Below are 13,459 nucleotides of genomic sequence, written 5' to 3'. Positions count from 1 at the left end.
AAAGCATTTCGAAGGGAAAAAGAAGTCTGCATACTTAGGTCTGTAGGATGGTAAACAAAAGTCCAAGCCAAACGATAACAAGAACTCCTCTCTTTTGGAGAGAACATAGTTAGAAAAATTAAAAATACAGTAATTTCTATTATTAAAATTAGGAGTAACAACACCTAGGGCTTTTAGTTTCTTTTGATGACGTAATTGTACAGAGGAGACGTAATCATTTACAAAATCATAAAAGTTTCTGATACAAAAACGGTCAATAATTGATAAATATTGAAATAGCTGATCTCGTAGCTGGCAGACAGTCGTATGAGTACTCTCAATAAGCTTTTGCTTGGTCTCAATCTCCTTCTTAAGTAGCTCGTCCAGGGCGTTTTTGTAGAATTCAGTGCGATATAACGAGGTCTTGTAGAGCTTGAATCTGACGAACTTCGGGTGTACTCCATTTAGAAGACAGTATTGTAAGAAATCCAAGTCACATTTGGCTTTTTCTTCCTTTAAGGTCAATTTCTCCAACTTCCTCGAGGTGGTCAGGGTCACTGGTGGATATCGGTGTCGAAGGAGCTGTGAAAAGTGTTGAATACGGCGAAGTCTCAGCCTGAACGCAAAGAGAAAGACGAAAAGAAGCCGATGCAACATCACGGACGTATTCAAGGATTCCAGGCGAAGATATATGAAGGCATACACTGGACTTGCTAACAACTTCTATAGTTCATGTTTTAAGAACTTTAAGCTAAATTCCATATACACTTTAGTTTATAGGGCTCTTCGTTATTCTTCGAGTTGGTCTCTTTTTCATATTGAGATTTTATTTTTAGTCAAATTTTTCTTACAGAACTCCTATCCTGAAAATTTGGTTTTAAAGTCATTAACAGACTACTGTCACAACACTTCTCTAATCCGTCACCCTCTTATAATGTCTTAAAGAAAATATATATGCAACAATCCTGTTTATTTTTGACAACAAGTTTTCAGCCAAACTTAAACAAATAATTGAACAGGAATTTGGCTGCCTTAAGATACAATTGATCCCAATCAATCCACTCAAGATCGGTGTATTCTTTGGTTACAAGGACAAACTGCAGACCTTCATGAGATCTAACGTTATTTATAAATTCAAGTGCCCGGGATGTCCCGGTATCTATGTTGGATCTTGCCGTAGGTTACTGCAGGTGAGATATTGTAGCCATGTGGGATACAGTTTTAGAACGGGTCAGAAACTGAGTAAACCAGAATTTTCTAATATAAAGAACCATGCCTCCATATGTAAAATCGAAATAAATAAAAACATTTCTCTATTATTGGTGGAACAAGCCATAGTGATTACCTAACCACCCTTGAGTCCTTATACATCAAACGGCTTGTTCCGTCTTTGAACTCTAACGTTTCCAACTCCTCTTTATCTAGCATGACTGAAGTCTTCAGTAGGGTGGGGTCAGGTCTTTCATGGTCATTCGTTCTTCTCCTCCTCCTTTGAATGGTTTGTTCAGCACTGGTTTCTTTTTACTGTATACCTTTCAAGTTTTATTAATTTTAATTTTTGTAAATAATTTTTTCCTTTTAACTTTATTTTTTAAAATAGTTTTGTAAATTTTAACGAAATTTGTTATATTTGCAGATTGAAGATGCACATAGTACATGTGCGAAACGTCTCATAAATAAATTATGGCCTTTTTGATGTGTTTTGTGGACCCTGCTGTATGCCTTTATATATATATATATATATATATATATATATATATATATATATATATATATATATATATATATATATATATATATATATATATATTTATTGCTGCTTAGGCCCATCATTTTGATGCCTCTTACGAAGTTAACTGAGTATAATATAACGCCTATTTTTGTATTTCTTATTATCAAAGTTTCTAAAGAATTAAAATTGGCAAGAAGTTCAACATTAGTTTAGTTAATGCTAAATGCCAGCAGTGACAAAGACTACCATGCTCATCAGTGGAGAATGTCTCCTCCTTATCGCAAGAGATGACTCTTACAGAAATCATCGGCCACTGGATTTTATTATAACGCAAACCCTAGCCTCTATTCTTTGCGTTTCGCTGATATGAAGTGTTTCTTGGCAGGAGTATGATGAAATAATATCTTGGTCTCATGCAGCCTGTTACAGGTGGTTTGAGCAGCAACTTGAAGGGAAAGCGTAATGTTGGGCGGAGCTCCTTCAGTGATCATCTGATGATGATCCCCAACAGTAGTGCAACAATGGGGTAGTCCTCCACTTTTTACAATGAATTTATCATATTTCCTCGTTCTCTCAGCTGTTGTATCCCTCTATACATGGTTGTTTCTTAGTCTGTTGCCCATCTTATCGGTGCAAGTGACGAGACAGTTTAGTTTAACTTTCCTGCCCGAGTGTGGAGTCACACGATGACATACGACGTTATGAGATTTTTTCTTTTTTGTTTTTGACAATAATTATGGTTGATTTCTTTCTTTATTTATATATAATTTCATTGATGATTATTCAATATTATTTCATTAGTCGATAAGCTTTTATCTGGATTCTAAATATAGTTTCTTCTTTGACTCTTTTGCCCAATCATCTGAAGTGAAATTTTTCAAAATGCTTTGTCGTTTTTCGTAATGTGAATTTTTCACTCGCCGTTCTTTTTTATATTGTTAACCGTATGGTTAACAACCAAAGTCGAATAAGAAAATTACATTTCCTTGTAAATATCCAAAGAACAAATTACTGTACTGGTAGGTGAACGAAAACTTCTGGAACATGTTGCAAAACATTTTTGAGTGACTGTACATATGCAGATACATATAAGAGATAATGATGATGACAACAGTTATAAATATTAGGCCTGAAGAGGCAGTTTCATGATGATTCATCAGAGTTGTAACCTCTCCTTGATAGACCTACTTCTGAGGCTAATGGGAGGAATGCCTCATCCCTTTTACAACTAGTTGTAGTAAAGTAACGGAAACAGTTGTGTACAAATCATATAAAGTAGCCCTGCTCAACCATTAGTCGCGGTTTTTGACAGTGTCCCATCATTATCTCCTTAACCCCTAAGTGTTGAAGGCCATCACCTACGATGTCTCGAATCAGGAGATTAGAAACTTCTTGGTACTAATTTTGAAGTCTTCCCTTTAGTGTCTTGCCCCTACATCCTTGTTTGCATGGAAGTTTCATATAAAATTTCCCAAACCACTCTCGAGTTCTGCTTCCATAGTGATCTGGCTCACATTCTAAGTGGAAAATTACGCATGTAACCATAAATGATGTTTTGAACTCCCAGTTCAAGTAGGCTGTGTGGTTCCTCAGAGGGCCTTGTGCAGAGTTTCAGAAGTGTCTGGCAAAGAGTCAGGAAGAACCTTTGGTAGTGATGGGTTTCAGGGAAGGATACTTTGTACCTTTTTTCACCCCTATCAACTTCTGATATCCTTTTCCCCACAGTCTTTGCAAAGAGAAGTTCAGAGTTGGGAGGGGTAAATTGGACAGTTATTATGCAACAAGGCACTTTAGCCATGGGCATTTCCAGTCTCAACCAGTTCACTTGGCTGAGCATTCTCTGGCCACACTAACCCACCATCCTTTTTCAAAGTGGTAGTCAGCTAACTTTAACAGTAGGTAAGATTCATTCCAAATAATGATCATTTTCATGATGAAATGAATTTTAGAAACCCACCCATCCTCCCCACATGGTCATGAAGAATTCTGACAAGAACATAAACATTCCAATGCCACATGGTAGGGAAACAGGTGATTACAGAGACAGTCCTATCATGTTAGCCAAGCGTTATTTTTTAAAAATTTGTCTGCAGATCGCACCTAATGGGCCAAAGACGTAAGCTAACTTTAACAGTAGGTAAGTATCCAAATAATTATTCATATCAGGAAAATTATAATTTTGTACTCTATTTTTTTTTACCTGTTTTGTCTACAGTACTGTATAATATATGCTTGTAAATAATACATAATACACACTGTACACATAGTGAAAAACAAATTATATGGTTCTGTTTACTGAATAATTGTATAAAAAAAAATTAACATTGAAATTCTTTCTTTTTCTCATACCTGTTCACCTTGTCGAAACTATTTGCATGGGCCAAACTTGAAAAATCTCTATCTCTTTTTTTTATTAAGAATAACCCTTGGAGAGAAACAGAAATGTGCAAATGCATAGCATCATGATATATACATGTGTGTATATGCACATGTACATACACATAAATGTATGTCAACGCATGTTTATTTAATATTGAAAGTAGCTGCTATTTTGTACTGCATTTGGTACCTCTACATTAAAAATCTAATAAACATTTCAGTCAAATCTTATTAAAAATGTATTACAGCATTGTTGTTATTTATTTGGTGTGGCATAAAAATATACACCTTCTTAAACATCTTAAGCTACTAGAGCTTAGGCCATCATATATTACTGGTTGAAACGACCTTCAAATATGTATTGCACCATTTTTACTGAAAATACTGTTTGAGTTAGGTATACTAATTACATTTCAATGAAGGATATTAACTGTACTGTATATCAAGTTCTTACTCTGAATGTGAGCAATTTGTAGAAGTAAGGTGATGCGTGCCAGGTTCTCTTAAGGTATGGAAATCAGTCCTGAGTGCTGGCAAAAGTGAGGGAGAGATGCAAAACTGCCATTGGCATTACCTTTGAAGGCTAAAGAGAAAGTTGTTCTGACACGATATACAAACCATTGGTCCTTTACATCAGGAATTACTTACGGTGAAGCTGGACACGGCCGTTAAAACTCTTGAACAAGGTGGTTAGGCAGTAACTACCTTCATGTAGGCGGGAATACCCTCCTGCCCGGATAAACTTTCCAGTTTGCTTTCGGCCATCATGTGTTGCAGACGTGTTTTTGGATCTCTTTGACTGACTGTCGTTAAGCTCTTTATTTATCCCGGTGAGATCTTTCTGTATTTTTGTGTATATATATTGTGTTTGATATTTATTAATATACAAACCCACTATTTATGACAGCCTTGCATCGGCCGTTATTCCCCTGCGTCTGTGTCTTGGATTTGACGACCAAGGGCGTATTTAGAGGGACATAGCCGAGTGGTAATGCTTCTCTTCCAGTAGCCCTTTAGTTAGATACCGAAGGCATTCCCTGTACGATCGGATATATTAGTTTGGGACGTAATAACTTCACACCCCTTCATTGGTTGGGACGTAATAAGTTTGCTCCCCTTCTTGGGCTCACGCCCTCCGTATACAAGGGCATGAATACCCCCTTTCTACTTGTGCCGAGTGTTGGTCTTTGCCGCCTGCGCTGTGGAAGGGGTTGGCGGGGGAGGTTACTGGAGTCGTCAGTAAGTTTCGCTTCCGTGGCGCCCTTGGTGGCCTCCCCTTCTCCCTTCTCTCTCCCTGTAGGTTCTTCTATCTCTCCTTCGCCCTCTTCGTTCACTCGTCAGGCGAAGACTGCGTTGGGGGGGGGGACATGGGCTATCAGACGACCTCTTCTAAGGGGGCCTTCCCTCGCTTCGTAGGGCAGTTCCCCTCAGAGCGAGAGGAGTCTTGCCCCACTAATCATCTTTGCTTTTTCTTTCAGGTTGACAGTGAGCATCATAGGCACAGCAGTAGTTGGCTGGATATCTCAGTTGGGATATCCTTGCCTGAAGGAGTTCCACCGTTCATACAGTGTTTGCTTCGGGATCAGCCACAGTACCTGGTTGGAATGGCATGGATCCACAACAGGATTGTTGCAACTCTGTTCCCGCCGATGTGGATCGATTGCTGTCATTGCTGGCCTTCATGTTGCTCTGGCACATCTGTGGTCCATCTGCTCCTATTGTGCTTCCTGTGTTATTGCCCCAGTTGACTGGGCAACAAGTCTAATTATTCTAATATTAGAGCTCATTCCAAAATTTGTAAAACTCACATTGAAAGAAATTATTTCAGCACAATAGGCCAAACGGCAAATCCTGACGAATTGCCTATACTCTAGTCACGGTTTATCAAACGACTAGTCCCCAGTTAAATACCCAAACCTCCTCTACTCAACTTTACCTGAGTTGACTCTCTCTAAAGCATTCTGTCTTTTGCTCTCCCCGCCTAAGGATGGTTAGCGACCTTTGGTTCTGTTGGGTTTTTTAGCTGTATTGTATTTGGTGAATTTCATTTCTCTTATGATTTTTAAAGTTTTCATAGTAACTCTTTGAGTACTTCATTCATTATTCAACAGATCCCTGATGATGTAATAAAGAAATTATTACGAAACGTTGGAAATAGAGAAATATGTTGAGTTAATTGGTTTCCCTGGCCCACCCTCATATATATATATATATATATATATATATATATATATATATATATATATATATATATATATATATATATATATATATATTATATATTAGACAGAAAGGTAGATAGAAAGATAGGAAGTAAAGGAGGCACCAAAGAGGATGAAAAATGAAGAAACAGGACCAGATGGAATTCCTTATGAAGTGTGGCAGAGCCTGGTAGAAGAAGGAATGGAAGACGTGCTGTGGGACCTAGCAAAGAAAATTTATAGTCAGGAAAAGACACCAAAGGAATGAAGAGAAAGCTTTATTGTGGCTATAAAGAGAAGGGTGACATCCAGGATTGTGCAACCTACAGAGGAATAAAGCTAATGTCTCACACCGTGAAAATCTGGGAAAGAATTAAGGAAGACGCATCTGTAGGTGAAGAACAGTTTGGTTTCATGCCAGGAAGAGGAACGACAGATGCAGAGTAAACCAGGAGGTTTGGAGGTGTGTGCAAGCAAAGGGAACACAGGAGAAGTATGTGAGGTTGGTCGAAGATATGTACGAAGGAGCAAAAACGCAAGTTAGAAGCAGTGGTGGCTTAACTGAATGGATACCAGTGAGTTTTGGTTTACATAAGGGATCTGCTTTAAGTCTTTTAAGTCCATATCTTTTTGACCTGGTTATGGATGTGTTATCTCAGTGAACAAGAGATCAGTCCCCCCTGGTACCAGGCATGCTGTTTGCTGATGACATCGTGATTTGCAGCACCAACAGAGGGGTAGTGGAGTCAAAACTAGAGCAATGGAAGAACTTACTGGAAGACAGAGGATTAAAGATCAGTAGAAAGAAGACTGAATACCAAATTTAATGAAGATCAAGACTCCGAGATTAGTATGGAAGGGACAAGGTTGAACCAAGTAGAGAAATTCAGGTACCTTGGTTCAACAGTAGCTGGTGATGGAAATTTGGCTGTAGAAATTACACAGAGTGCAGCCTGGGTGGGAAATGTGGAGAAAGGTGTCAGGTGCCTTGTGTGACCACAGAATCATCTTTAAGGTTAAAGGAAGAGTGCATAAGACAGTAGTGAGAACAGCTTTGATATATGGAACTGAAACATGGTCAGTAAAGAGAGTGCAAAGAAAAAGTTGGATGTGGTAGAGATGAAAATGCTTAGGTGGATGTGTGGAGTGACAAAAATGGACAGGATCAAGAATGAAAGAATGAGAAGAACTACAAAAGTCTTAGAATTATCAAAGAAGCCCTAGAAAAGAAGACTACAGTGGTATGGCCATGTGATGAGAAGGGATGAGACAAATGTAGGGAGGAGAGTGATGCAGTTGGAGGTGCCCGGTGGGAGAGAGAGAGAGAGAGAGAGAGGAGGAAGACTGAATAAGCTAAGAAGGTGGATGGATGCAGTTAAAGAAGATCTTCTCTAAAAGGAAGGCCCTCCTCTTAGAGGAAGAACCTTCTCTTAGCAGGTAAAAAAACGATGCTTCTGTTTATTGTTTTTGGATGAAATGGATGCCCTCATTGTCTACAGGTATGCAGGCTACCAGTCTAATTTTCTCAACGCGTAGGCTAAGCGAGAGCTGTGGTATTTATTTCTACCTCCCTTGGGGGAGACAGCCTCATTAACTGTCTACAACTCTGCCCTCTCCAGTTTTGTACTTCATTTAAGATCATAAATCTTTCACTGAAGTTCTTAGAGAATCTGGAAATACATCTGATAAATCAGACTCATGGATTGACCATTTATCAGTAACAGACAGTTTTTTTATCAAGTTACAGCAACATTTTATTGCTTCCTGTAAATTTATTAAGATAGATTAGGGATGATTGTGTTGTTTTGAAGCTGAATACTTTTGAATGTTTATTTTACTCAAAAAATGATAAAGACTAAAAACAAGAGGCAAATTGATGAGTTGAATTTTGCCTTAAAGGTATTTTACAGTCGCGTCATTTGCCATCAAGGGACCCTCAAAGGATTGAGGTTCTTTCATGGTCTTTTTATGTCACTTTTAGGTAAATAAGAAAAAACAGTACATTTCTTTGCTGTTGGTAAACAGAAGTCACAAGTCTATTGCTTCCAGGTAAAAGAAGCAGAATCTTTGGAAATGTGTTTGTGTATAAAAGAAGACGTCCATTTGTTTTTGTTTTTTCTTTTGGGTGAAAGGAGTTATTTGTGATGTGTGTAGAAAGTGCTTCTGTTTATTGTCTCAGGATAAAAGCATTTGTGTTTTGTAGGCGACAGAAATTTCATCTTCTGTTGTTTGTCTGGATAAAAGAAGATGCCCTTGCATTGTTTGTAGTGGAAATAAGGCAATTGTTTATTTATTGTAGGTGAAAAGAGACACCTCTCTTCATTGTTTGTAGGAAAATTGTTTTTTTTTTTTTACCTTATGTAGGTAAATGGAAGAAAATGTTTATTTCATGTAGGTAAAAGATGCCAGTTGTTTACTCTCTGTAGGTGAATGAATACAGGAAAATCAGATTATTGTTTCCACATTAAAAGGTGCTTTGTTTAACCGAAAACAAAAAGCATTCCATACACTGTTTCCTACCCTTGTATAAACAATTTAGCATATCGGGGGTTAGGTTTTGCCTTCCATAATAGAGAAGAATCTTCAAAACCCCAGATAGTTGGAAGCAACACGAATATGAAGTTCGCGTACCGTACGGACAAACAATACGTGTCTTAGATGGTGTTGCTGGAGGCATTGGAAATTGTGGACTTACAGCTGGCACTTGTACATATATGACTAGAATATTTTGTTTCATAAGTCATCATAAGTACCTGCGAGCCTTTTCAAGAACATATAAGTGCCTACTTATCTTCAAGACTTACTTTCTTAGAGGTGTGATTTGAACATAACTTTTGACTGTCATATCATTACTTGACATATCATCATCACCATCGCCTCTAATGCTGTATGACACAAAGAGCCTCTGTGAAATTCCTCCATCTTTCCAAAATCTCCATTTGTCTCCAGCCTCCGCCCATACCTCCCGTAAGGGAATGATGCCATTAGTGAACCTCGCTCAGCACACTGTAGGTAGTGCTTAGGGTTCTTCGCTGCTTCCCTTCCATGGCTCTTAGCTGCTGTGACCCCTTTCGTTCCTTTTACTGTGCCACCATTCATATTCCCTTTCTTCCATCTTACTTTCCTCAGTCCTCTCCTAACAATTGTTTCACAGTGTAGCTGCAAAAGGTTTTTCCTCTTGTATTAGGTCCCAGCGCTGGCCTTTTGGCCTAAATTTTATAACCCATTCCATGAGAACTTTTAATTTAATCCCAGTTAAACTTTTTAAGATTATGTGTATTATAGAACATTCATAAATTGGAAAGATTAGCAGCAGTGAAAACCCTTTGACATATTTTTCACTGTAATTAGCATCATGAAGGTTAAGTCAGGAAACCCACGCCATCTTTTTGGTCATCATTGCTAAACAAATACTGTAACAGGAGACTGATGAGGAAGTATACATGTTGTTAAATTTAATAAAAACGACTGTTAGTGGTCGTATTCACAATTCATGAAATTTATACAGTCTGCAGTTGCTTTATAAGTCTCCAGTTCAACACAGTGTCGCACTTTCTTACATCAATGGCATTTTGGATCAGTAAAACCACACCTAGTCCTCAAAGGAAGTCTCCATTTTCCGTGTTTAATTTATCATAGTTCTCGTCTGAGTATGTCTGGGTCAGGCAAAAATTCTGGCGCTACGGAAGCCCCAGAGCTAATGCTATCACACGTCATTCTACCAAGGGTTGTGCGAAGGACGTGTCCAAACTACCTCCATCTCCCTCTCGTCATTATCTCCTCTGGCATGTGGGACTTTTGTCATTTCCATTATGGTATTGTTTCTCACTCTGTTCTGCCGTCCACTCCTAATGTTCTTGAAGCTTCATTTAGGCTTACCAACTACCTGATCTAGAAATCCGGGAGATCGTGCGTACGCCATATGCACCGCAAAATGCATTTACATATATATATATATATATATATATATATATATATATATATATATATATATATATATATATATATATATATATATTTTTTTACTTAAAACCTAATATTTTTCTAAACTTCTGGAGGTTTTAAAGCCATTTTGGGGGACGGAAGAATACTGTATACAGGATTATGGGAGAATCCCAGCAAATCCGGGAGGGTTGGCAAGCCTAGCTTCATTCTCAAATCGACGAACTCTGCTGGACATAGTCTCATTTGTATGCAGTTTCAGCCTCACATCACGCCAGATATTTTGGCAAAGGCGCTGACGTTATAAATTATTGAATAATAAATTATGTTTCAAGTTTATGTTTTGGCAGATTCAACATTTCTTTTTTGTAGCACAAACCCTGAGGGCTACGATTATTCAAGTTAATCATATACTCTGTGGTTATAAGGTTCCACGGCTTGGACATGTCCTTTGCACTACCCCAGCAGGACTCCTGTGGGCACCAGAAGAGTTGAAAGACCCAGACCTACTTGCATGAGAACTATGAATAGAGAGGCCTCAGATGAGTGGAGATTTGTGGAAGATAAAGCACAGGAAAGAGGAAAGATACTTTACAGAGGCCCTTTGCGTCACACGGCATGAGAGCGATGATGAATTTGACGGTTGGATGTTTTTGTTGAATTAATTTGTTGTTTCATTATAAATTTCAGTCAGTTTACAGTAAGATTTGGTGAAGTGTTGGTATTTGTAACAAAAACAGATTGAAGGCGCTGAGATGAATTTTTTGTGAAGTATACATGATCTAAGAGGAACTAAAAGGTTGAGAAATTCAGAGATACATGGAAGTTTCATTTTTAGATGGTTCAGTCATGTGGAAAGAATAGAGGACGATAGGCTGATGAAAGAGTGCACACGCTACTTGAATATGGTAGGTGGACAGAGGATAGGGAAGACATTGAAAGTACTGGATAGATGGAGTGAAAGTGGGTTGGAAATATCTAGGAAGCAGAAAATGCACTGAAACCAGAGGTGAGTGGCACAGTGTATGCAGGGTATTCAATGTGCTGTTGATGTGCTAATTGTGTACGTGTATAGTGGAACTGACTCTTGCATTGTTTTTTCTATGAAGTCACCCCCTGTTAGGGAGAAATGGATTTTAATATTACAAAATAAAATTCAAAGGAACAAATTATACAGTATAAAGAATTCTTTGTCAGAATCTTCAGAATTATTTTAGGACATTTTTTCCATTAAGAATGAACTCCCCTCACATGGTGCACTGTAGGTATTAATTAATAAGATTCTTTGTAGCGTCCCTTCCTTAGTCCCCTAACTGCTGTAACCCCTTTCATTCTTTTTACTGTACCTCCATTCATATTCTCTTTATTGCACCTTCCTTTCCTCAACCCTCCCCTGACAACTGTTTCATAGTGCTTCAACTGCAAGAGGTTTTCCTCCTGTTGTGCCTTTCAAGCCTTTCTGTCCCTCTCAGTTTACCTTTCAGCCCTGAGTGGCCTTGTAAAGTCCCCGCTCAACGCGTTCTCTGTAATGAACATCCCGTTTTCTGCGGTGCCTTCACATTTGACCTGGGGTCAACCGAACACATATTATTACCATTATTGTGAATTGTATATTTTATTGTCTGTTCGAGTGACCTTGCAGTATGCACCTGTCCTGTTTTTGTAGAGAAATAGTTTGACCTCAGGTCACCTGTAAATCTTTGTACCCGCGGTCTCTGCGAAGTACGCAGACGTCCACACGCCGCTTTATGAGCGGATCTCTTCATCAATAAACTAGCGGTACTTGTCTTCCTGCTCATTATTTCGCACCTTTCTCACAGCCTCATCAGAGGTCCAAAAGCTTGCATGGTCTTTGGCCTGAATTCTACTGTATATTCCAGTTTCAGTTTGGGGAAGAGATGAACATTTTGTCAGGAAAGCTGTTGGTATGGAAGCATTAGGAAGACCCAGGAAATCGTAGAGTTCAGGCAGAAAGAGCGTAGGACAAACAAGTTGGGAGAGAGAGAGAGAGAGAGAGAACTCAGATCACGTCTAACCCCATGAAAGGGTAACGCTGACATCAAGACATTTACGGTGGTGACGAGATTGTAGGAAAGTTGCCGCCATGAAAACAAATCATCTCATCTTGGCTATGACTAAAATGTGGAATAGTTTCCTTGTTGCAGCTGTGGACTCTTCTGATCTCCAAATGTTTAAGTGAGGAGCAAATTCTCTCTCTCTCTCTGCAGGATGAGTTCCCTTTGGAACCATCTTGGGTTTATTATAGTTGGGCGACTCTGTGCATAAGGATTTTCTTCAGCTGAAGATTTTAAGAAGGAAAAATAAAGAAAAGAAACTAAAGAAGTAAAGTTTATCAGGCCTCGAGCAGTACTTGAACTCTGGACCGCTGCAGTGAAAAGATGTCTGAGCTACAACTTGCCTGCCATGACTTTGTAAGAGACTGCATTACGGTCTTTCGGGCGCACGCGTGTGTGCGCGTCATCCATCGGAGGAAACAAGACAAGAGCAAGAGCATCCCGTTTTCTCTCTCTCAAGGAACGCAACTTCTACCATACAATATTTCCGTGTGTTTCTCACTAACCACTGATGCCTCAGTTTATGTACAATCACCACTAGTTGCATCGCCATGCAAGCATTCCAGTCATGTACTCATAATGTTCCACCGAATCTTCTGTATCAAACTGTATGTATGTTTCTGTTGGTGAAGACACCAAAGGTCTCGCCATTTCACATATATTATGCTGTGGAATTTCCTGGCCTTTCCATTGATATATGTTTTATCATTGTACGTTTATTATGTCTCTCACAATCACCGTCTGTCTGTCTGTCAACAAACACAGATGTCCGAAACATTACCTCTGTTGTGCTGTCTGTGTGTAGAAACTGCTTTGCGGCTCGCACCAGCCAATAACAACTGATTCTGTTGTTTCAGTAAGAACCGCCAATAAACTCAACACCCCAGCCAGTATGTCACTCAATACGATCCTCTCAACTTCATACAGTATAATTTCAAGTCTACTCTCTGCCCTTGAACTTTGCTAGACAAGACTTGCATCCAATCTTCCATAAGCTACTAGAAATACACACGCCATGAGCAGTGGTCCTTGATGGAGCCATATTCTTTGTTTAATTCTGAATGGATCTCTGCAAATAAACATTGTTTCTCACTTTCTTAGGTAAATACAGTCTACTGTAGTTTCTTTTACTGAATTACTGGTATCGAAGT

The 13,459-nt window shown here is 38.8% G+C and overlaps 1 protein-coding gene across 1 annotated transcript in view; it reads left to right on the top strand.

Moving 5' to 3' along the window:
* LOC136835735 (zinc finger protein 850-like) overlaps positions 1-13,459 on the top strand; it is a 260,556-nt gene that overhangs the window by 164,709 nt on the left and 82,388 nt on the right. Inside the window, 1 exon segment of the mRNA XM_067099597.1 lies at positions 5,569-5,688. Within this exon segment, the coding sequence (XP_066955698.1) occupies positions 5,569-5,688 (120 nt within the window).

This window comes from Macrobrachium rosenbergii, chromosome 55, assembly GCF_040412425.1.
Source record: "Macrobrachium rosenbergii isolate ZJJX-2024 chromosome 55, ASM4041242v1, whole genome shotgun sequence".
NCBI classification, from domain to species: domain Eukaryota; kingdom Metazoa; phylum Arthropoda; class Malacostraca; order Decapoda; family Palaemonidae; genus Macrobrachium; species Macrobrachium rosenbergii.
This window is presented reverse-complemented; position numbering and strand designations above follow the sequence as displayed.